The following is a 25,876-nucleotide window of genomic DNA, read 5'->3' on the forward strand; positions in this document are numbered from 1 at the left end:
ACATATTAAAGAAAAATACATGCATCACAAAGAAACAAATGGGGGTGGAAATCTCAGTGGAAATTATTTTAAAAAGAAACAAGTGGGAATTCTAGAACTAAAAATGTAATAAATAAAAATTTAAAATTTGCTAGATGGGCTTAAAAGATTGAAGATAGCAAAAGGAAGGTTCAGTGAACCTGAAGACAGGTCAATAGAAACTAATCTGTCAAACAGAAAAACATACTGAAGATTGGATAGAGTTTCAGGAACAATATCAAACGGTCTAACATATGTGTAAGTGGAGACTCAAAAGAAGAAATTGAGAAAGAATTAAATTTTAAAATTGAGAATTATCCAAAATGAGAAGAAACTGAGAATTACTTAAAGATATGACAGCTAACGTTCCTAAATTTAATGAAAAACATTGGCTAACAGATTAGAGAATCTCAGTAAATCTCAAACTGGATTAATACCAAACAATAATAAATAATTTAGATACATCAATGTCAAACTGCTGAGAACCAAAGACAAAGCAAATTCTCAAGAGTGACACACACACACCCCTATCTACCCATTCTCAACTATATCAAAACAAACCAACCTGACCTTCCCTGGGGAAACATGAATAACCTGTCTTTGTTTTCAAGTTCAAAAGGCTAAAGTCAGCTATATCTGGCAGCTCCTCCATGCACCGCCTTTTCTGCATGAGGGATTTAAGCTGCTCAGTGGGTCAGATTTTAAACTGTAAGAAAGCCATTATCACCAGTGAGACCAGATTGCTATAGTTTTCCAGCACCATCTCCCAGTACAGGTCCTTGAGTAGGACTCCACAACTTCATACCTCTTAGATGAAATCCACAGCCAAAACCTTGAACACCATGAAAACCCATTATGCCAAACACAGCTCTGCTCACTCTGTTGACACATGTGCCCATGTTGAAAATAAGGGAGCAAGAGGGCTGCTTAGAGAAGGTAAGTAAAATATCTAGATCCTGCTTTTGACTGTAACTCTGGAGCTTGGATTCCAGGACCATTAACCCTGTTCACTATTCAATCAGCATCATTTGTTGAGATCCTAGTCTGGCTATTATGGGGTTTACAAATGAAAACACAATTCCTAACCTTGAGATGCTTTAAATTTAACAGACAACATATTAAAACAAAACATAAGTATAGAATCATTATCTTTCTGAGATTTAGGAAATTGGAGATTCTTTAATCTAGCTGCTTATATTCAATTTAAGGATCTGAGCCTCTGATTGGGTTAAAGCCCTGTTACCCAGTCTGGTCTGAGGACAAGCAGTACCAGCATCATCTGGAAGCTTATTAGAAATGCTGATGCTTGGTCACGCATGCTGATTCAGAATTTGCTGCTTACAAGATCCCAAGTGACAAGTATGCATGTTTTTGAGAGCACTGGGTTAAATGATCTACTGAGGCATATGGTTCAGAAATAGTGACAACTAACCAGTAACTAAACTTCTGATTTTCCAAAACAAGATCTCTCTTCTACATTATTACACAATATATTCCCTTCTTAAGAAGAAAGCAGCTCTGTTATGAATAATGGATGCCCAGGCTCCACTGCAAACTCATTTATTCGGGTGGTGTTCAGGCATTGTATTTTAAAAAGTTCCTATATACAGCCATGGTGAGAAGAGTCTCAAGTCTCAAGAAGTCACTATAGCATAGTGATCAGGGAAGGTATCATGAAACAGAGTTGGGTATTTGGTCTTGAAGGACAGGATGGACTCAAAGGGGCTAAGGGTATTCCAGATGAGGTATGGCATGGAGTGAGTGGGAAGTGCCAGGAGAAAAAGAGGACATGGCAGCAAGGAGTGTTTTAGAAAGCAGGCAATCCAGATTTCTAGACAGAAACTCCTAATTATTAAATGCTGAGGTCTTTCAAGGATGAAACAGGAGGCTGGACACACCAAGTATCTGTATGATAGAGGTGGACATCCAGACGGCATCCTTGTCCATACACAAATCAGCTGGATGCAAGACCATGCACTACTGAAAATCTCACTGTGGTCATGACAGTCCGCCCAGTGGCTCAGACCCTGAGATTCTGTCTGCACTTCCTACACTCTTCCTTACTCGTCTGTGTTCTTCCAACTTGTCATCTTGCCTAATTCCTCAGGCAGCACATCCTGTAAGTCTTCATTTCCAGGCTTAAGAGATGTCAGCCATTTGTGTCTTCATTGTACAGCCAGCACAAGTGAACACTTGACCACGGGTGTTCCTGTATTGTTGTTCTGAACCTTTATGTGTATTAACAACTAATTTCTTGGTGATGACTGACTCATGAGTGAGGCAGAGAATGATGTTGAGGGATGAATCCAATTAACACTGGACATGCCTCTGGAGCCAGGACTGAACTGCATTCATAATAAATCATGTAGCCTCGGGGTACAAGAAGGGAATGGATTCACCCTCTGAGAGCTAAAAAAGAATTTTAGGAAATTCTCATCTCCCCGGCCCTTCAGACCTTGGTCATTTCCTTGGTCTTCCCAGAGAATGACAAAGTTTCAGAAAGCCTATCTGAGGAAGATGAAGGGCAGTGAGAGGGTGCACGGGCGGAAAAGCCCTCTCAAGAGTGAAGTGGGCCTTCCCCTCGAGCTCTCCAGATGGGGCGTTCCAGATGGGGCGTTCCAGATGTGGCGTCCCAGATGGCACCAGCGCAGTCCTGTTCTCAACCAGGATCCCGGACAAAGACCTAGAGATTTAAGCGGACGGCAGGCCAAGCTCTGGCCTAAGAATGAGGCTTCTGTTTCCCAGGAGATGAGAGTTTGCCCATAACTTCGTAGATTTCAAAAAGAAGAAAAAGGTCTCAGGGCACCGGAAAAGGTGTATTTGGGTTGAGGGCGTGGGCTCAGAATCGGGTCTACCTCGAACCGGATGCGAGACTTCGGGAAGACTGCTCGGCCTTTCCAGGGCTTTAAATGGAGCTAAAGTGTACACGAGATGACGTTCGCCCGGTACTTAGGAATATGGGGCGTGACGTTCCAAGCGGGCGGTTGGAGCCAGGGAGACCAGATAGTGCTGCAACACGAACCAGCCCCTAAGGAAGCTCGGTCAGCCAGCTGTACACGGCTGCCAACCCCAGAAGCCGATCAGATGCGCCCCGAAACCTCATTTCCGCGCGCCAAGGGGCGGGGCCGGTACCGGGTACGGAAGTCGCTCCAGGGGTCACTGGGAAGTGTAGTTTTCCAGACAGAGGCGCTCAGAGGGAGGGTCACGGTAGGGCCAGGCACTTTTCTCGGGAGCTTCTACGTATTTTATGCACGTGGTTAAGAAAAAAGAGGGAGAATTCAGGTGCCACAGCGGCCATTCTCCAGTGACCGGAGCGTGTTACTAAGAAACGGATTCGTCAGAGGCCAATGGGAGCTGCCGGCCGTCAGGGCGCGCCTGGTGGCGCCGAGCATCCTGGGAGGTGTGGTCCGGGCGTAGTGCCGAGGATTCGGGGTAGTGTAGTCCTGGCGCCCCGCTGGAGGAGCTCCCCAGCTGGTGGCTGGAGCGACCCCTTGTTCTTTGGTGGCGCTGGTGAGTGAGGCTCCCGCGGGACCCTTGCCGCAGCCGTACCCTTTTCTGCGCGGAAAGGAATGTCCCGAAAGGCTGGACTATGGGCTGAATTTGGGGACCGTGCGGGTGGCGCGGGGTTGGTGATTGTGGTGGGAACGCGCTGGCGTGGCGCAGGCCGTCCTCTCCTAGATGTCTTATTTTGGGGGTGTGGGCGTGCATCTCCGGAGGAGTTGGGTGAAGCCCATCCGTGAAACTGGATGGTGATGGGTGGGGGACCGGGCTATCTCTCCTAGGGTTCTTGTGGGTGGGGACTGGTTCGGCTTTGGCTGAAATCGGGAAAGGGGGTCGCTCGCTCATGCCATAAGTCCCCGGTTTTGGGGGAGTTGAATAAATAAGCTTTTAAGGGAGCTGGTATTTCCCAGGTGGCGGAGCGGGGACCATCCCTGGGGCCATGTGTCCCCCAGGCTTTGGTCGGTTGAGGGCTAGTCTCTTGGGGCCCCAGTGTTCTTCGGCTTTGCTGGAGTGGAATGAGGAGCGGTCTGGCTTGACCAAACAAGCCAGGGTTAGACTGGATCTGGGGTGGCCATTTTGCCGCGATCTTAGGGTTTCACTTTGGTTGGTCGCCCCCGGATTCAGGCCTTGGAGGAGGAAGTCTGGCTGGGACCCACAGGACAGGTTTTTTCCAAAGGTCCCAGGGACCGTCACTGATCGCAAGAATTACGGATTCCCAGGCCCCTCGTGTGGTCAGGCTTTGGGATTTTACATTCCATTTAATTTTTTATTGCGGAGAAATTTCGAACAGCCAGAAGTAGATAGAACTCTATAGACCAGATCTCCATCACCCAGATTCAACACTTAACACCTTATGACCAATCTTGATTCATCTCAGAACGGACACAGAGAATCCTTGCAACCCACAGAGTTCACTGTCACTGCCCTTACTGTGTAAGAGCACGGTCTCCACAGCCACATTTCTTCTGGGCTCTGTCACTTTATAGCTGTGTCACCTTGGGCAAGAGGCTGACTTCACTGTATCTTAATTTTCTCGATTTAACCTAAAGAGGATAATAGCATCTATCTCACTGGGTTGTTGAAAGGATAGAATGCGGTCAAACTCCTACAGTGGCTGTAACAGTCTCTGGTTTATACTCAGTACTCAGTGAATATATTACCTTTCTTTAATAACAGACAGAGGTTACCTCATGCTCAGCATCAACAGCATGTTAGGGCAGGTTGTGCTTTCAGCCTGTATCCCAGCTGTGTTCCCAGGAAGCTGCCCACAATTCTTTTCTCCTTTTCTTCTGTGGCAGGTTCATTCCTGATGCCGCTAAGGAAGAGGAGGTGCTGCCCTACTGGAGTTTGAGGATTTCCCTTGATTTTCTTGATCGCTTTTTGTTCTTGTTCTGCCTCCCTGTGGCTCCTGTCTGCCCAGAGAGGACTGCCTGCTGGGGAAAGGGGGTACTCCTGAGCTCCTGACAGCCTAGCTTCAGGTGGGTGCCACTTACCTTTTGCATTTCGAACTGTGAGTGGGTTTCCTTTGCCTAGCTTTGACATCTGTGTTCTACAGTGTCCCATCCAGGGTTCAGGGCCCCAGCTGTTTCTTTCCGGAAACTAGGCTTGTTTTAACAGTGATCATTTTCACAGGGAATATTTTTCAGAGCTGATACCCTCATTCATTACACCGATATTCTTCCCCTACATTCCTTCTTTCAGTATTTGTTCAGACTGCTCATTCCCAGGGCTTGTCAGATGCTGTGAAGTTGTCAACATTCTGTTCTTCTCTCTTCCAATACTCTCACTTACTCTTTTCCCTGCTAGAGTGTTGGCAGCAAATCCCAGTTATATCATTTCACCTGGGAATACTTCGGGAGGCATCTCTAACACATAAGGACTTCTTTTTAACATAACCAGAATTTCATTGTTATACAGTTACATTGTTACAGTTATATTTTGTTATACCCAACAAAATTAATAACTTATTAATATCATTTAATATCTAGCTCATATTAAGTTTTCCCCCATTGTTAAAAAAAAACTTTTTTTCCGCCAGTCAGAACTGGAAACAGCATCCTAATTTTCCCTATCTCTGCCTCATTTCTCCTCCTACTTCTTCTGATCTTGCTGATCTGTACTGACAGCTTTATAACTTGATATAAGCTAAGCTATACCTCTGAGTTTTCCTTGCATCCTCGTTTCCAAACTTACTTCCCATTAGAAGTTGTGTCCTCCTGGCCGGGCACGGTGGCTCACACCTGTAATCCCAGCACTTTGGGAGGCCAGGGCAGGCAGATCACCTGAGGTCAGGAGTTCGAGACCAGCCTGACCAACATGGTAAAACTCCATCTATACGAAAAATACAAAAATTAGCCAGGCGTGGTGGCACACACCAGTAATCCCAGCTATTCAGGAGGCTGAGGCAGGAGAATCTGTCGCCTGGGCAACAGAGCGAGACTCCATCTCAAAACAAAATAAAAAAAGTTGTATTCTCCCATTCCACCTGTGCATTCTTCTTGATTCCTTTTCTTTCCCTTTGTCTCCATTTCTGCACTGCCCTAGCTTCCTGTCTCTTCTTTGCCTTCTTGCCTTGTCTTTCCTCCCATTTAGAGCTGAACTCCTTGAAAGAATTATGTATGTTTGTTGTCTCCATTGCTATCCTTCTGTTATCTTTTGAATATTCTAGTAAGGCTTTTTCAAGTGACATAAAAAAATACTGTTGTCAGGGTTACCAGTGTTCTCCCTGTCACAATCAGGCCACCATCAGTTCTCAGCAACATTTGATGTAGTTGTTTACATCCTCCTTCTTAATATAACCTTTCACACAGTTGCTCTTGGCACTAGGTCTTCCTGGTTTTCCTCCTAACTCGTAGGCTGCTCCTCCTCTGTCTCCTTTGCTGGCTCTTCCTTCTCTCCCAAATTTCCATCATGGAAAAGGCCCTGCTTCAGTTCCCTGACCTCCTGTCTTCTTCAGCTATACTCTCTCCTTGGTTCTCCCATTCATTCTCAAAGCTTTAAATGCTATCTGTTTGAGGCTCAGCCTAGAGCCCTGCCTGCAACTCCATATCCTGGCCCCCTACTGTCTCCACATTTCCACTTGGATTTTTTTTTCTTTTTTTGGTGAGACAGCAGTCTCACTCTGTCGCCCAGGCTGGAGTGCAGTGGTGCAATCTCGGCTCACTGCAACCTCCGCTGCCTGGCTTCAAGTGGTTCTCATGCCTCAGCCTCCTGAGTATCTGGGACTACAGGTGTGCGCCACCCCACCTGGATATCTTACGGGCATCCCAAACCTAATGTGTGCAACAAGAAACTCTGATCACCTTTCCTGAACATGTTCCACCCCAGTGGTATATAGACCATTCTTTTAAGAGTTTATCTTGGAGCAGAGGCATTTCAGCTCCTCCCTTCAGACTACTTGGAGTCATCAAGGAGTCATCCTTGATCTTTTCTTGCTCTTACACCCTCATCCACATTACGGAAATCTGGACTCTGACCGTTTCCTTGCTCTGCTGCTTCCATCATGGTCCAGGCCACCATTTCATCTGGATGATCACAGCCTTTGAGTGGTCTCTTTGTTTCTGCCTGTGTCCTGCTAAGGTATATTAATCACTGGAGCAACTAGAAGGATATTTTAAATGAAAATCAAATCGTGTCATGTGTTTGCTCAAAACCTTCCAATGGCTTCTCATCCTAACCAAAGTCAAAACCAGTATCCTACAAATCTAGGTCTGATCTCCCCACATTTACTCTTAGACTTCATCTGCACCACACTATTTCAGTCACTCTGCACCAGCCACAGTGAACTGTCCATCCCTTGACCATGCCAGCCTGACTCTTCCTTGCATCAGGGCCTTTGCACTGGCTGTTCTCTTGCCCTAGATGTTCTTTTCAAAGTTATTCCCTTGGCTCTTCACATCCTTGAGATTTTTACCCAGTCACCTCAGAGATGCCTTCCCAAATCACCCTGTTTAAAATTCTAAAATCTCACCCCACTTCTGTGACTGTCCTTTCCCCTTCCCTGCTTTATTTCTCTTCATGCCATTCATCACTTTCTGATACATTGTGTATTTTATTTATTCATGTAATTGGCCCATCTTCCTCCTCTAGACTTTCATGTCAGTGAGGGTGTTTTTGCCTTGTTCACTTCTGTATCGCCAGGATTTAAAAAGTGCCTATCACATAGTAGGAGCTTAATAAATACTTGCCAAAGGAAGGAATAATCCAACCTGTATATGTAGAGCTAATTCTGGGAGTAATGGATGAGGCAGACTAGGATGTTGGGAAATGGTCTACAGAGACTGTTAGGAGGCTTTTGCCATTGTCCTAGTGCTCCAGCTGGTGAAGGGGCGGGGAGGAATTGAGAGAGTTGGCAGAGGTGGAATCAATTAGCCTTGATAATTGGTTTGATATGGAAGGTAGGAAGAAGTAGTCATGGGACTGAGTAAGCGCCATGGATGACAGGAAGGTGCTTCTGTTATTAGCTGAGCTGAAAGAGAGAAGGGTTCTGGTTATTGACTGCTGCACAACAAACCACTCTAAAACTGAGTAGCTTAGGAGAGCAACTATGTTTTAATCTCTCACAGTTCTTTGGGTTTACCCAAAGCGGATGTGATCAGTTGAGATGTGAGTGACGCGTCTTGCTATGGCTGCAGTCATTTGGGGACTCATTTGGATGGGAACATGCAAGATGGTTCCATCACATATTTGACATATTTTCATGGGTTTCATCACAAATTTTCGTGGGTTGGCTGGAAGGCTGGGGTCAGCTGGGACAGCAGGCCTCACTCTCTCCAGGTAGTGTAAGAGCTTGCAGCAGGGCTGAACTTGTTACATGGTATGTTAGAGCTCCCAAGAGTGAAAGCTGTCTGGCCTTCTTAGGACTTAAGGCTGTAACTGGCACAGTGTCACTTGTGTCAAATGTATTGGTTAAAGCAGGAACAAGGCCAACGTGAAAGAGCTCCCAGTGTTTAAAGCTGGAATAATTATAACAGCAACATAAGCAGTGATAATATTGTGTTATAACCCATAGGATAAGATATAAATCCATATTGATATAAATAAATAAATGAATACAAATAAATGGGGAGACAGAATAGCTCTGACAGAAGAATTCTAATTAATGGATTTAGAATGAAAGGGGGAAAAAGAACATTGTCATCTGGTAAACAGCACAGTAATAACTATTGCAGATAGGTTCCACAGAGATATGCTAAAATTAGTGGCTGAAAGTTTGAAAAGAAGTAGGATATTTGTATAATCTCAAAGTATCTCTCTCAAGATATTTATTAATTATAAAGGGAAATGTAGTGACTTTACAATGGAGAAGCTCAGAAGACATCTCCTTAACCAAGTGATCAAGGTTAACATCGCCAGTAAAAGGACATAACAATATCATGAACTCATTGATATGCTGAAGGACACAGCATCACATCTGAGGTATTCTAACCAGAAATGAAAACCTCGTTCTAATCATGAAAAAAATCAGACAAACCAAAACTGAGGGATGCTCTTCAAAAGCGCCAAGTTCATGAAAGACGGGAAAAGAGAGAGGATCTGTCACAGATTGGAGGAGGTTAAAGATCCATGACAACTAAAGGCAATGTGAAAACCTCAGTTGGATCCTGGACCAGAAAAAGTACATTCGTGGAAAAATTGGCAAAATATAATTAAGGTCTGTAGTTTATAGTATTTCGTCAATGTTAATTTCCTGCTTTTGATGATTGTACTGTGGTTTTCTAAGATGTTAACATTAGAGAAAACTGGGTGGAGGGCATGGGAATTGATATTTGTGCAACTTCCTTGTAAGTCTAAAATTAATACAAAATAAAAAGTTTTAAAAATCCATCAACTCTATATTCTTGAGTTTTTGTTTTGTTTTTTGAAGAAGAGGTGTTGAGTTTTGGTAAAGAGTATCTTACCATGTAGAGAGGCAATCGTGACTTCTCCTTACATCTGTTATTATGATGTATTATAACAATAGATCCCCTAAAATTAAACCAGTCTTGCAATCCTGGGTAAATTTTTCTTTGCCATGGTGAAATATTTTGTTATTGTGATGTTGGAGTCTTTTTGCTAATATTTTAATTAGAATTTGGCTTCAATATTTGTAAGTGATAATTAGTCTGTAATTTTTCTGTTTTTGAACTGTCATCAAGTTAAGGTCCTCATGGTATCCTTGCTTTATAAAATGAATGAGGACTTTTTCCTTTTAGTTTTCAGTGCTTTGGGACAGTATTTGGAGCATAAGGACTACCTGGTTTGAAGGTTTGATAGAATGTCCTTGTGACCATCTGGAGTTAATTTTGGGAGTTATTTACTTCATCTAGGTCTACACATTTATTTATATAAAGGTCTGCAAAGTAGTCTTACATGACTTTTTTTTTTTGAGACGTGGTCTCGCTCTGTCCCCCTGGCTGGAGGGCAGTGGCGCGATCTCGGCTGACTGCAAGCTTCGCCTCCTGGGTTCACGCCATTCTCCTGCCTCAGCCTCCTGAGTAGCTGGGACTACAGGCGCCTGCCACCACGCCCGGCTAATTTTTTGTATTTTTAGTAGAGACGGGGTTTCACCGTGGTCTCGATCTCCTGACCTTGTGATCCGCCCGCCTCGGCCTCCCAAAGTGCTGGGATTACAGGCGTGAGCCTCCGCGCCCGGCCCTTACATGACTTTTAAGAAGATGTTTTTTGGTCACTTTCCCTTTGTTGTTTCTTATTTTGAGATCTTGTTGGGAGGTTCTAACAGGAGAGCACAGCTATTTGTATACCCTTGACCAAAGACTGGTCCTCCTCTCTGAGGGATGGTCCTCATCCTTGACCAAGTGTGCAGCTTCCGGAGGGACGCACATGGAGCAGTGAGGGAGGAAGGGGACACCCACCTCGCCAGCCAGATCAGCTGGGTCGACCCTGGCGATCAATGTGGTGACAGATGTTGCAGTCAGATCGCCCTCACAGCCATGTTACTTCTTATTTTGAGTATTTTGCTTTCTCCCTTTCAGTTAGCTAGTGTTTGTCTAATCTTTTTGACAAAGTAGGATTTGGCTCATTAGATCTACTGCTTTCTGTTCATTAATGTATGCTTTCATCTTTGTTATTTGTGCTTTCTTTTGGGTTACTTTATTTTATTAGCTTTTTGAGCTTGGAATTTAATTTATTCTTTTTTTTTTTTTTTTTTTTTGAGGCAGGGTCCAACTTTGTCACCTAGACTGGAGTGCAGTGATGCTATCAGGCTCACTGCAGCCTCAACCTCCCAGGTTCAAGTGATCCTCCCTCCTAGGTCTCCTGAGTAGCTGGGACCATAGGGGTGTGTGTATGCACCATGTCTGGCTATTTTTTTGAATTTTTTGTAGAGATGAGGTCTCACCATGTTGCCCAGGCTAGATTCTTTTCTTTCCATTTATAAAAGTATTTAAGGCTATAGTTTCCCTTACCTCACTGTTTTAAATAAATCCTGTATATATGTAGTGTTTTTTATTACATTATTTTTAAGCAATTCTATGATTTCATTTCATGTGTTCCTTTAATTCCCACCTATTGCCTATGATATGATCAGCAACCTTTTTCTGCTTTCTTCTTTCCCTGTGTCTTCTATTTGAGTGGCATTTCTACCTTATCAGGACACACTGCCCTATGCCATTAGCATATGTTTTCTTCCTCTCTCTTCTCCCCTTTTCATGCTAAGTTTACAATTATGTATATTAAATGCTCATCATCAGTCTTTTTGCTAAGTTTCCCATCATGTCTTGCTTTGAATGATGATTTTTGGCCAGACCTTTTTTTTGGTGGTAAATATACATAACATAAAATTTACCATTTTAACGTGTTCAAGTCAATGTCATGAAGTACATTCATATTGCTGTACAGCCATCACCACTATCTATCTCTAGAAATATTTTCATCTTCCCAAACTGAAAGTCCATACCCGTTAAACAGTAACTCCCCATTCTCCCTTTCCCCAACCACCTCTCCTGAACCACAGTTTGACTGTTCTGGTTACCTCATATAAATGGAATCTTACTGTCCTTTTACTTCTGGCTTATTTCGCTTAGCACAATGTCTTCTAGGTTCATGTTGTAGCATGTGTCAATTTCCTTGCATTTTAAGTCTGAATAATATTCCATTGTATGTATGTATCACTTCGTTATTCATTCATCCTGAATAATATTCCATTGTATGTACGTATCACTTTGTTATTCATTCATCCATTGGTGAACACTTGAGTTGCTTACACCGTTTGGCGGTTGTGAACAATGCTGGTATAAACATGAGCATATAAGTATCTGTTCGAGTCCTTGCCTTCAGTTATTTTGCGTATATAGCCAGAAGTGGAATTGGATGAATCACATAATAATTGTATTTTAAATGTTTTGAGAAACCACCATACTGGTTTGTGGGTATACCATATTTTACATTCCCACCAGCAGTGAGCAGTGGTTGAATGATAATTTCAAAAAGTCTGGGAGAACTCATATTTTTTGCTTAGAGTCACTTTGGATTCCTGTTGTTGTTCTTTAAAGTCTAATAGTTTTTCTAGTGTCTTTGAGTTGGTGGTTATGAGTCAACTTTTCCTTCATAACCCATAGGCCCTTTCATATTTAGATTCAGGTAATCTGTTTTTAAAATGTTTTCTTACATTATACTTTTAAATATTTCCATTGTTTTGGTATCTAGGAACAAATTATATGAATATTACTTTGTCTGGTTTCCTATCCAGCTTCTTTCTTTCTGATCCTTTTTACTTCTTATTTCACTTCATTCTCTTGTTTTCTGGCTATTACTAAGTGCTTATTATGTTTTCATTTCAATCTATTCCTCCTTGAGTGTCTTGTAAGTTCATCTTCATTTCTCATATAATACTGTCTTTTTCTTTGGTTTCTTTCAAAAGTTTGTTGAAATCTTTTTTTTTCTTTCCTTTTTTTGTCCATCTCTATTCTTAGTTTTTGAATTTTTAATTCATGATGATATCTCATATCCCAAAATGTTTGTTTGAAGATATTTAATTTAGTTTAATGTTGCAGTTTTGTTAATTTTTTTTTGTCTCTCTTTTTTTTTTTTGGTGGAATTTTCTTTAGCTGAATTGTTTGGATTCTTATTTTCATTTTTTTGATAGACTGCAACTGTTTGCATGTCTGCATTTCTGTAAACAGAACTGTCAGATTCTAGTGTTCTTGATATTTCCCTAGTTCAGGATAATGCTTCTGTCAGTGTAGCAAGGTAGTTTCTTTACTGGATTGCAGGGGATGGAGAGGTGGTGCTTCCTTTGGGGTTTTGTTGTTGTTTTGTTTTTCTCTTTTGTTTTGCAAGACCCTGGATTACCCTCTCTTGCTTGTTTTTCTTTTCCTCTGCTGTTTCCAAGCAGTATCTTTTCCTTGCTTTATATGTTCCCCATTATGCCACTGCTCTCCCAGTTGTGGGGTTAAAGAGCAGGCCCTGCTTCACTCATGGGGGCAGCATTTCCACCTGACACCCTCTCATTTCTGTTTTCCTTACCCAGATCTACCTTCTGAGATATCATCCTTCTTTAGGGAGACAAGGAAAAAAGGCCACAGGGTCCTGGAGAGCCAGGGGAATGGTGAGTGTTTCCTGTCTCCATTACTGGCTGTAACAGGACGGACACATTCCCTTCTCTTACCCTGACTGCCTTATTGGTGCCTAGTAGAGTTCAACTCCAATTCCTCTTACTGGCTTCCCTGCCTCAGCATCGCTTTCTGCACAACCCATGACACAGTTATTCACCCAGTAGTTAACTGAACAACACACAATTCTACAGTTTGAGATAGAGTCTGCATTTCTTTGTTCAGCTTCAAAAGTTCTACTGCCTGAGAGTATCTTCACAGTAATGGAATGGAAAGTACATACGATTATACTGGCAGAATCTGTCAGGTGTACCTATTTTGGAACTCCAGAGTCTAGTTGAAGGCCTCCAGTTCCCAGATGGAAGGAAGCATAGAGGGTAAGTCACAGCTAATTTTAGCTCTTAGTATAGTAGCAGCTACCTATCATCCACCCTGCCAGCCCTATGGCAGGTAGCCATCCTGTATTCCTGGATCAGCTTCTACATGGCTTGTGGGAGACATGGTGGACAATAAGGACCCTTTACTCCAAATATTGAGGATGTTTGTTCTCATTGTTAATTGCTGTTTCTGATCACAGACGTGGTCCACTTAAATCCCCTGAAAGCTACTTCAGCCAATTGCAACCCCCACTGTCTAAAGTGGCTTTTAGGAGATTTAAGGAGCCAGAGTCTATTTTCCCCCACTTAAGTTCTCTTTTTCCCCTTTGAGAGCCAAATATTTGAGGACTAGTATATTGAAAAGCAACTGCATATGGGGGAATGTAGAAGGTATACCCATGGAAAGGCATGGGCTCAGAAAAGACCTCAGAAGACCTTAAACTTACACCTCAGACTAATTCTTAGCATAGGGACACCCTACATCAATATTTAAAAAAAAAAGAAAATACAAATGGAAGGGAGACTCTGACTTACAGAGTTGCTGCTTTATAAGATTTAAATATCTAGTTTTTGACAAAAATCATAAGGCATACAAAGAATGAGGAAAATATGACCCATTCAAAGGGGAAAAAAATGAATAAACTGAAAACATCCCTGACAAAGGCCAGATAGTGGACTTACTATAAACAAAGACTTTAAAAGAGCCATCTTAAAGAGTTAAAGGAAGATGTGAAGAAAGTCAGGAAAACAATGTAAGAACAAACTGGAAATATCAATAAACAGACAGAAAACATAAAAATAAACCAAAAATAAATTTTGGAGCTAAAAAGTACAACTAAAAATAAAAGTTCATTAGAGGGATTCAGAAATGGATTTGAGCAGACAGAAGAATCAGCAAACCAGGAGATAGGACAATTATCAAGTCTAAGGGACACAGACAAAAAGATTAAAGAAAAGTGAACAGAGCCTAAGGGAACTATGAGATACTATCAAGTGGATCAACTATGCCTTATGGGATTCCCAGAAGGAGAAGAGGAAAAGGGGACAAAGAGATTGCTTGAAGAAATAATGGCGGAGAACTTCCCAAGTCTGATGAAAGACTTGAATATAAACATCCAAGCAGCTCAATGAACTACAAGTGGGAAAACCTCAAAAAGACTTAGACTGAGAAACAATGTAATCAAAGCACCAAAAGTGAAAGGTGACAGAGGGATTTTTGAAAGCAGCAAGAGAAAAGCAATGCTACGTACAAGGGATCCTCAATAAGATTATTAGCAAATTTCCTATGAAAAACCTCTCGGGCCAGAAGGCAGTAGGTTGATATATTCAAAGTGCTAAAAGAAAACAAACAAACAAAAAAGCCTGCCAACCAAGAATTCTATATCTGGCAAAACTGGCCTTCATTACTGAGGCAGAAATTAAGACATTCTCAGATAAGTTGGTGGAGATTACAACCACTAGACCTGCCCTACAAGAAATATTAACAAGAGTCTTTCAGGTTGAACTAAAAGGACATTAGACAGTTACATGAAGCCATATGAATAAATTAAGTTCTCCATTAAAAATTAATACACAGGTAGTAATATAAACTTGTATTACTGTAACTGTGCTTTGTAACTTCACTTTTTGTTCTCTATATGAGACTTAGGAGACCACTGCATTTAAAAACAAAAATCTATGTTTTTGACCACACAGTGCATAAAGATGTAATTTTGTGACGTCAGTAATGAGTTGGAGATGGAGTTGTATAGGAACACAGTTTTTATATGCTATTGAAGTTAAGCTGATGAGTTCAAATTTGAGTTTTTAAAGTTTAGGACGTTAAATGTAATCCCCTTGGTTACCACAAAGAAAATAGCTGTAGGATGTAGAGAAATGCAAATAAGATGGGAATTTAAAAGTTGCGTTAAAAAAACAACAAAGAAAAAAAAGGACAGTAATACAGGAAATGAAGAATAAAAGACTGTAGGACATGTAGAAAACAAAAATCAAAATAGCAGAAATCAGTCCCTCCTTATCAGTAATTATTTTATGTGTAAATGCTTTAAACTCTAAAACAATTTGGCATAGTGGATTTAAAAAAAATGATCTAACTGTATGCTGTCTACAAGAGACTCACTTTATATCCAAAGGCACAAATAGTTTCAAAGTAAAAGAATGGAAAAAGATGTTTCATGCAAATAGTAACCAAAGAGAGTAGGAGTGGCTACATTAATACCAGAAAAAAATAGACTTTAAATTGAAAAAGGTTACAAGAGATAAGGAAGACATTAATACAAAAGATTTAATACAGCAAGAAGATATAAAAATTATACACATACACCTCATAACAGACCCATAAAATATATAAAGAAAATGGACAGCATTATAGGGAGAAGTAGAGTTTTATAATAATAATTGGAGATTTCAGTGCCCCACTCTAAATAATAGATAGAACAATAAGAAAGACAATAAGTAAAGAAATAGAAGATTTGAACAAGGCATAAATCAAATAGATATAATAGACATATTCCAAACATTGTACCCAACAAAAAGAGGATGCACGTTCTTCTCAAGTACACATGGGGCATTTTGCAGGATAGACTACATGTTAGGCCACAAATTAAGACTGATACCCTAAAAAGTGTCTTCTACCGCAACAAGGTGGAGCTTGAAACGAATAACTGAAAGAAAATTTAAAAATTCACAAACATGTGAAAATTAAAGAACATCTCTTAAACCAGTAGGTAGAGGAAGAAACTATAAGGGAAATTAGACCTTACTTAGAGTCAAGTGAAAACAAAAACACAACACTGGAAAACTTACGAGATGAAGTAAAGTGCTAGGAGGGAAATTTTTAGCTGAAATACATTAGAAAGCAAAATCTCCAAAGAACAACCTAATTTTACAACTTAGGGAACTAGAAAAAGAAGAACAAACTAAACCTAAAGCTAGCAGAAGGAAGGAAATAATAAACACTAGAGCAGAGTCAAATAAAATAGGGAATAGAAGGATAATCGCAGAAAGCAACAAAACTTAAAGTTGGTTCTTCAAAAAGATTAAATAAATTGACAAACCTTTAGCTTTATTGACTAAGAAAATAAGAAAAATTACTAAAATCAGAAATGAAAGTGAGGACATTGCTATTGTTTTTACAGAAGTAAAAGGGATTGTACAAGAGTACTATGAATTGTGTGCCAACAAATCGATGACCTAGATGAAGTGGACAAATTATTAGAATGCAATAGCTATCAAGACTGAACCATGAGGAAATCGAAATTTTGAATAAGTGTATAATTAGTGAGGAGATTGAATCAGGAATTAAAACCACCCTGACAAAGAATCAGGGCCTCCTGGACCTGATGATTTTGCTGGTGAATTCTGCCAAACGTTTAGAGAACTAATACTAGTTCTTCTCAAAGTTCTCCAAAAATACTGAAGAGGAGGGAACACTGCCTGACTCATTCTGTGAGGCCAGCATTACTCTGATACCAAAACCAGACAGACACTACAAGAAAATTACATCGTTTGTGAACATTGTTGCAAAAGAATTCAGCAAAATACTAGCAAACTGAATTCAACAGCATTTGAAAGGAATTATACACCATGACCAAGTGGAATTTATTCCTGAAATGCAGGATTGTTCAACATACAGAAATCAATGGGTATATGGCTGGGCACGGTGGCTCACGCCTGTAATCCCAGCACTTTGGGGGACCGAGGTGGGTGGATCACCTGAGGTCAGGAGTTCGAGACCAGCCCGGCCAACATGGTGAAACCACATCCCTACTAAAAATACAAAAAAATTAGCCAGGATTGGTGACACGTGCCTGTAATCCTAGCTACTCAGGAGGCTGAGGCAGGAGAATTGCTTGAACCCAGGAAGCAGACGTTACACTGAACTGACATCGTGCCACTGCACTCCAGCCTGGGCAACAAGAGCAAAAACTCTGTCCCCCCGCCCCAAAAAAAATCAATGCATATAAAATATCACATTAACAGATGAAACAAACAAACAAAAAAACACATGGTCATCTCAATGCAGAAAAGTATATGACAGAATTTAGCACCCTTTTATGGAAAATAACTAGAAATAGAAGGAAACCACTATATAATAAGGCCATATACGAAAATCTCACAGCTAACATACTCCATGGTGAAAGACTCAAGGCTCCAACCTCAGCAATAAGGCAGCAATGCCCACTTTTGCCACTTAGAGCCAACAGAGTATTGGAAGTGTTAGCCAGAGAAAATAAGCAAGAAAAAGAAACAAATGCCATCTGAACGGGAAAAAATGAAGTTATCTCAGTTTCAGGTGGTATGATCTTAAATGTGGAAGACCCTAAAGACTAAACACACACAAACCTATTAGAACTAATATATGAAGTCAACACACAGAAATCAGTAGCATATCTATGCACTAACGGTGAACAATCCTAACAGAAAATGAGGAAAACAGTTTCATTTAAAATAGCATCAAAAAGAATAAAATGCTTAGGAATTAACCAAGGAGATGAAAGACATACACTGAAAACTACAAAATGCTGCTGTAAGAAAGAAGATGTAAATAAATGGAAAGACATCACATGTTTGTAGACTGGAAAACCTTTTTTTTTTTTTTTTTGAGACGGAGTTTGGTCTTTTGCCCAGGCTGGAGTGCAGTGGCACGATCTTGGGTTACTGCAACCTCCATCCCCCAGGTTCAAGCGATTATCCTGCCTCAGCCTCCCGAGTAGCTGGGATTATAGGCGCTGCCACTACACCTGGCTAATTTTTGTATTTTTAGTAGAAACGGGGTTTCACCACGTTGGCCAGGCTGGTCTTGAACTCCTGACCTCAGGTGATCCACCTGCCTTGGCCTCCCAAAGTGCTGGGGTTACAGGTGTGAGCCACTGCGCCCGGCCGTTAAAATGTTAAAATAATAATACTAGTCAAACCAGTCTACAGCGTCAATGTAATCCCTATAAAAATATTTTTTTTTTAAGAAATAGAAAAATTCATCTTAAACTTGATATGGAATCTCAGTGGACGCTGAATACTTAAAACAATCATGAAAAAGAACCAAGTTGGAGGATTTACAGTTCCTGATTTCAGAATTTACTACAAAATACTGTTGGGCAAACTGTATATTTATATGCTGAAGAATGAAGTTGAACCCTTACCTAACACCATATATGCAAATTAACTGAAAATGGATCGAAGACCTAAACATAAATGTGAAAACTATAAAATTTGTAGATGAAAACATAGGCGAACATCTTTATAACATTGGATTTGGTGATGATTTCTTGGAAATGACACCAAAACATAGGCAATAAAAGAAAAGAATAGCGAACTTGGACTTCATCAAAATTTAAACCTTTCATTCATCAAAGGAAGGGAATATATTTGCAAGTCACATATCTGATAAGGGATTAATATTTAGAATATATAAACTCCTACAGCTTAACAACAATAAAAGAACACTCCAGCTTAAAAATGGACAAAGGATTTGAACAGTCATTTTTGCAAAGATACACATGTGGCTAATAAGCACCTGAAAAGATGTTCACTATCGCTCACATTAAGAAAATACAAATGAAGATCACAATGAGATACCACCTTATACCCATTTGTCTGGCTATTACTATAAAAAAAAAACCCAAAACTAGAAGGCAGTAAGTGTTGACAAGGATGTGGAGAAAATAGAACCCTTGTGCGTTGCTGGTGGGAATGCAAAATGGTGCAGCTGCTGGGGAAAACAGTATGGTGGTTCCTATAGAATTGCTGTTTGATCCAGTAATTCCACTTTTGAGTGTATGCCCAAAAGAACTGAAGGGACCTCAACAAATATTTATACAACCATGTACATGGAAGAATAGCCAGAAGCTAGAAACAAACCAAATGTCTATTAACAGATGCATAAACAAAATGTAGTATATACACACAATGGAGTATTATTTAGTCTTAACAAGGAAGTAAATTCTGCGTGCATGCTTCTACATAGCTAAATCTTGAAGACATGCTAAGTGAAATAAGTCAGACACAAAAGGACATATATGATTCCACTTTTTGTAGCCACATAGAATAACCACATATATAATGGAGACAGAAAGCAAAATGGTCACTACCAGGATCTAGGGGGAGGAAAGAATGGGAAGTTATTGTTTAATAGTTAGTGTTTCAGTGTGAGGTGATGAAAAAGTTTTGGATTCTACCAGTAGGTGGCTTTTATTCCTCCTAGGGAGCCCTCCCTGCCTACATTTTGGCTTTGTCTTCCTTTGCTCATAATGTCCTTGTCCCTGCTCCCCACATGCCTCATCTGTAGTTCCTAGCACTTTCTTCTTCCCTTGGTTCCAACCTATTCTCCAAGACCAAGTTGCCAGACCCTGTCTTAGAAAACCCTTTCTAATCTCTATTCCAGTTTGTCTTCCATTTGGAAATAGTGCTAAGAAAATTAAAAGAATAAAACTGGGCAGGGGCATAAGAATAGAGTGCAAAGATGAATTTTTGGACTGTGGCCAAGAAGCTCCATGGTGAGCACTCACAGTCTGTGTCTGGAAGTTTAATGAACTGTTCTCTACATTTCACAGGTAAGAAAACTAGGATACTAGTTGGTGGCGGAGGTGGGTCTGAAACCCAGGCACCGTGATTGCAGTACTTCACTACTCTCTGCTTGTGACCATCAGGCCCGAGAAAGCCAAGCCGTAGGATTTTGAGGAATTACTGAGTTAGAGTGGATTATTTGATCTTTTAAATTCTTTAAACTCAGAAAATCTGTTGTCCTTTATTGTTGCTTACATTTTAGATGTTGCTTGCTCTTCTGTCTGCCTAGATTTAAAGTTCCCAAAATGTAGGGACTCCACTTTGTGCATATATACCCTGTATGGCCCCCCAGGACCTTGACTGTATGGGTTCACAAATGCCACTGGCTGGATAGAGATTTAAAAGTATTTAAAAGATAGGGATTTAAAAGTCTGGGAACACATGGCACCAGGGTCACTGTCAAAGGCAGGGATCTTGATATCTCACCTGCCTCCCCCAGGGCAGCCTTCTTCCTGCCCCTCACCCAGCCATGGGCAAGGCTGGCTTCTGAGTGAGCAGGGCTCGGTTTTGTGTTACAGGCACACATGGCATTCAGGGATGTGGCTGTGGATTTCACCCAGGATGAGTGGAGGCTGCTGAGCCCTGCTCAAAGGACTCTGTACAGAGAGGTGATGCTGGAGAACTACAGCAACCTGGTCTCACTGGGTAAGCCTGATATTATTAGGATTCCCATTCTTATTGCTGGGAATTTTAGGCTATGCTTGAAGCAGCCATCTTGCTTTGTTACTTGACCTTTGGGTTGGACTAAAAAGCAACGACATTTTATTCCTGTTTTCCTGGGGAGGGTCTGATTTTGCAGAGTTGAAAATGAGTCGATTTGTTGTATGTGTACCTATGTGTATTGTGTGTGCTACTCTGCATTTCTAGCCCTTTTTTCTCAGACTGGGGTTCTCATCCTATGTTAACTTGTTTTAAATGAGAACTACCGGCATGGAATAGAATCAGTGTACTCTCATCTGAGTTCGCTGCCCACTCATCCCTTCCATTTCTGAGAGCCCCACCCACCCCTTCCAACTCAGGGCTTTGTACTACCTCTGAAGTTTCCTAGGCTGTTTGGCTCTGAGTTCTTGAATGGGCTCTTGAGCCCATAACCTAGTTGCCTTATTTTCTTTTCCTGTGAGCAGGAATTTCATTTTCTAAACCAGAACTCATCACCCAGCTGGAGCAAGGGAAAGAGACCTGGAGAGAGGAGAAAAACTGTTCACCGGCTACCTGTCCAGGTGAGTGGGAAAACACTGGGTGAATGAGACATGAGCTCAGCAGCTCAGGACTGGGGGAGAGGGGGCATTCATTGCTCAGGTGCTGGGGAGGAAAGTTGTTCCCCTGACCTCCCGGGCTGCTGTTTAGATTGCCTGACACGGCCTGCCTTCCAGATCTCCATCTTCATTCGAGTATGGATGGGGCTTTCCTGGTGTCTCTTGTCTCCTTCCTCCACTAGGAAGCTGTTTTTCCTCCCACTGCGTTTCTCCTCTCTGGCTCACTCAGTTCTCTTTCATAGTTATGGGCTTCTTTCTCTTGTTACTGTTTTTAAAAAAGATCATCAAGAATATGGAAATAACTGTGGCCTAAAGAAAGAAGGCAAACCCAGTGGAAGGAAGAAATGTAAAAAGCCAATAGAGAAATTGAAATGGAATTCTAAAAAGACTGTGACCTATTCGAGAATGGCTTTTACATTTTATGTTATATAAATATCTATATAATATCCTTAATTTTGGCTCTTAACCATCAAAGCCTGAACTGTTTACTCTCTTTAAGTTTGCTGGCCCGTGCTCTACGGGAGTATAATACATAGCCTTAACTTTTTATATTCTCATAATACTTAATCTGGGTAAAGTATAAAATGTAAGAGCATTGCAACTGCACAATTCCAATCACCCCCTCCTCCCAACATCCTTTGTGCTATAGTTGTCATTTGTATTATACACTCCTTATTACAGTGTTAAAATGTTTGTTTTAAATACTCACATGGATTTGTTTTCTACCATGTATTTTTTTAATTAAGGGAAAAAATAGTCTTTAACTCATCCAGGTAATTTATCATTTTCTATTTTTTTTTTGTTTGAAAATCTGAGTTTACCTTTCATATTACTTTTCTTGAACCGTAAGGACTTCATTTGGCATTTCTTATGGTACAGGTGGCAATGTATTCTCTATTGCTTCTGAAAGTGTCTTTATTTTGCCTTCATTCTTGAAGTGTATCTTCACTAGATGTAGAATTCTACATTGGTTATTTTTTCAGCACTTTAAAGATAACATTCCATTGTTCTGCCTGCCACTGTTTCTGATGGAGAAATCACCATGAACATAATTTACCTTTATTTTCTTGGCTACTTTTCGCTGGACTTTTGGTATTCAGCAGTTTCACAGTGATGCGACTGCCTTAAGTACATTCTTCCTTTACATGTTTTTATCTTCCTGATTCTCTCTGTCGCCTTTTGGGACTATAGGCACATATATATTAGTCCTTTTTTATAATCCCACAGGTTATAGATCCTTTGCGTATTTTTAAATCTTTTTTTCTCTCTGTTCTTTAGACTGGATGATTTCTGTTGGTCTGTCTTCAAGTTTACTGTTTCATTTGTCATTTCCAATGTGCTAAGCTCTGGCCAGTGAATCCTTCATTTCACTTATTTTTCAGTTCTGCAATTTCCATTCACTTTTACTACGCTTTTCTTTGTGGTGAGATTTCCTATCTGTTCACTAAATATAATCAAATTTTACTGTATCTTCTTTAAATCAGACACTAAGTGGATACCTTATTAAGTGAAAAAGTTATAGGACTTTGTATATTACGCAGTTGAGTTTGCTGTTAAACAAAGAGAAGTGTATGAAAGAGTATATATCCATGTGTTTATGTGAACATAGAAGTCTGTTGTTACTTATCATTACTAGTGGTTACACCATTACTAGTGGTTACCTCCGTGGGGATAGAATTGGGGAGGGTTGGACAAGGAGCTGCTGAGAATTTTTCATACAACTTTGCATTATTTTTAAAAGACAGAGGCATAGATAACTTTAAGAAATTATATATGTGTTTTAATTTTTAAAATTCTTTTGACAATTTTATAAATGTTTGCACAGAAGTATATATTTTCTTTTTCTGAGTAAGAAATTTTCTCCTCTTGTTTTTATTAAATTGATTAATTCTGTCTTCGAGTTGAGGAACTATAGCATACATAATATAAATTGTTGCTGTTTTTCAACTAGCTTGTATCCTTACTGTTCATCTGTTAGAAGGAATCCTAAAACTCTCCACAGTCCTTGTAATTTATATCAACTTCTCCATTTATTTCTACGTTTTTGTGTTTTATTTTACTTTATTGTTCTATTAGGTATATAAAGGTTCAGGATATTTTTATCCTAGTCATTAATGAAGTTTTTAATACTGAAATTCTCTTAGTTCCATGAGCTATTCTTTCCTTTAACTTCCTCTTTATTTCTTTAGCACCATACTTTCATGTGCATACTTTTGGTGTTTTATTGTTCATCCTTTTATTTTAAAATGAAAACAATGTCATTTGGGTGTTTTGCTTTTAAGCAGCAGCATGTAGCTGGTGTTGCATTTGCTGTCAAACCAAGTGGTGTTAACTTTTAGTAGGGACTTTGGCCTTTCCTGTTTACTTAATAACTGATAAATTTCATGAGACTTGCTCAGGGGTTGACAGAGGCCGATGAGTAGGTGTTTTACTACAGCGCTAGGAAAGGAGGAAGGTCAGGGCAAAGGAGTAAAACATCTGTTTTAGTCGCCTTGGGCCGCCATGACAAAATAACATGGACCAGGTGGCTTAAACAACAGAAATTCATTTAGTTATAGTTCTGAAAGCTAGAAGTTCAAGACCAAGTTGTCAGCAGGTTTGGTTCCTCTGAGGCCTCACTCCTGAACTTATAGATGGCTGCCTTCCCACTGTGTCCTCACATGGCCCTTTCTCTATGCTCACACATCTTGGTTGTCTCTTCCTCTTCTTAAAAGGACACCAGCCCCGTTGGATTAGGGCCCACCCTTACGACCTCATTTAACCTCAGTTACCTCTTTAAAGGCCCTGTCTCCAAATACAGTCACATTAGCGGTTACAGCTTCAACATAAGAATTTGTGGGGAACACAACTCAGCCCGTAACAGCATCCTTGTGAGAGCACCATAGTGGTTTCATAGACTCTCCACTGAATCTATAGTTCCATAAAAGGTCAGTTGAATATATAAGTCCATTGGATCTCAGTTGTATGAAGGAGTAAAGTATGATGGTGTATAAGCTGAAAGGTCATGGATTGGAGCCCCAAATAAGGTCAGGAACCAATGTGCCCATGATGCTTGAGCAAAGTGAGTCAGAAGATAGAAGAAAAGGCTGTGTCAGAGAAGGGAATGTGCACAGGAGAGAATGTGAAGATTGTGCAGTGTCTGTGAACAGCATTCACAGTGCAGGTGAGGTCAGTGTTGCTAAGAAGTTGGAGTCTTAGCCAGAGGCTCAGCCCTGTGGAGCACCCTGAGAGTGCTGACAGGTACTGGTGTGGAGAGGATGTGAGGCTGGTGGGTGATCAAATATTCAAGGCAATGTGTGAAACCAGGAGGCCTGTGGATGATCCTAAAGGAAGTATGGTAGGTACTGGTGTGGAAGCCACATTACAAAACAAGGACATTCATCCCACTCTGTAATGCTTGAGATATAAGAGGAAGAAGCTGTCTATCTACTTGAGGGAATCTTATAGAAATCTTCCTCTCAAAGGACAACAGAGATAGGGCTAGCCAAGGACATGGAGGGAATGTTGGACAGAGAAGGAGAGGATGTAGGGGCATTATCTGACCTGTGTGTTCGTTTTAGAATTGGCAGGTGGAGGCTGGGAAAATGCTGTACACCCTAACCTTTGTACATTTACACAAATATGTGTTTTTCTCAACCTGGAAAGTATAGAATTAGGGAAACATTTGTATTAATAACAAGTAGCTTACCTATCATTGTCTTAAAGTAAAACCTATCTTTTTTGTCTCTTGTTTTTAATCCTTGTTTTAATTTAAAGAAAAACAGCAGCTCTCACAATGATGTTGAGCACATTAAAAAAATGCTATACAATCCAAGGAGCAAGTCATTGTGGTTGCCCAGGAAGCTGTCTTGGAAACCTAAAATATATGTGTAACGGGAAGAAGACTGTTCTAGATGTAAAATACATCTTAACAGTTTCATTATTCTATATTTGGGACTTGGATTTAAGACAGGCAATATCAGAATCCTCAAAATAGGCTAGTTACAAGAAAAGCATTGAATTTTCTTGGCTGTTTCATTGATCAGAATGCTAATTCAATAAATGTAACAGAATCATTTGCAACAACATGGATGAACCTGGAGGATGTTATGTTAAGTGAAATAAGCCAGTCACAGAAGACAAATACCACACAATCTTACTTATATGTGCAGTCTAAAAAGGTTGGACTCATAGAAGCAGAGAATAGAATGCTGGTTACAACGGGATGGGAGTGGTTGGGGAAGATGTTGGTCAGAGGATTTTCACATAGAAGGAATAAGTTTAAGAGATCTATTGTATAACATGATGACCACAGTTAATAACAATATATTGTGTTCTTGAAAATCACTAAGAGTAGATTTTAGGTGTTTTCACCACAAAAAATGATAGGTATGTGAGGTGATGCATATGTTAATTAGCTCAATTTAGCCATGTCACAATGTATATGTATTGCAAAATGTACACAATGAATATATACATTTTTTATTTGTCAATTTAAAAATTAATTAGTTTTTTAAAAGTAACAGGAGTTACTATAATTATGAAGAATTATATACCCTCCTGAAGTGAATAATCCTTGTTATTTAAATTGACTAAGAAGCCTGGTAAGAGGTAACACAGAAGCATAAGA

The 25,876-nt window shown here is 40.4% G+C and overlaps 1 protein-coding gene across 2 annotated transcripts; it reads left to right on the plus strand.

Annotated features, from left to right (window-relative positions):
• Positions 1–3,151: 3,151 nt before the first annotated feature.
• On the plus strand, positions 3,152–25,160 carry LOC105526834 (zinc finger protein 133-like). Of its 2 annotated transcripts, none has more exons than XM_011962924.1 (4): positions 3,152–3,528; positions 20,530–20,656; positions 21,136–21,231; positions 25,024–25,160. In XM_011962924.1, exons 2-4 carry the CDS (start codon positions 20,536–20,538, stop codon positions 25,044–25,046), a joined length of 240 nt encoding a protein of 79 aa, XP_011818314.1. In that variant the 5' UTR covers positions 3,152–3,528; positions 20,530–20,535; the 3' UTR covers positions 25,047–25,160. The 2 variants fall into 2 exon arrangements, 1 of the variants encoding a protein (XP_011818314.1); XR_001004153.1 differs by lacking the exon at positions 25,024–25,160 and adding an exon at positions 4,818–4,997 and having other exon boundaries at positions 3,453–3,528; positions 21,136–21,235.
• The last annotated feature ends 716 nt before the right edge of the window (positions 25,161–25,876 follow it).

Source organism: Colobus angolensis, unplaced genomic scaffold (genome assembly GCF_000951035.1).
Source record: "Colobus angolensis palliatus isolate OR3802 unplaced genomic scaffold, Cang.pa_1.0 Scaffold117, whole genome shotgun sequence".
Classification (NCBI taxonomy): Eukaryota; Metazoa; Chordata; class Mammalia; order Primates; family Cercopithecidae; genus Colobus; species Colobus angolensis.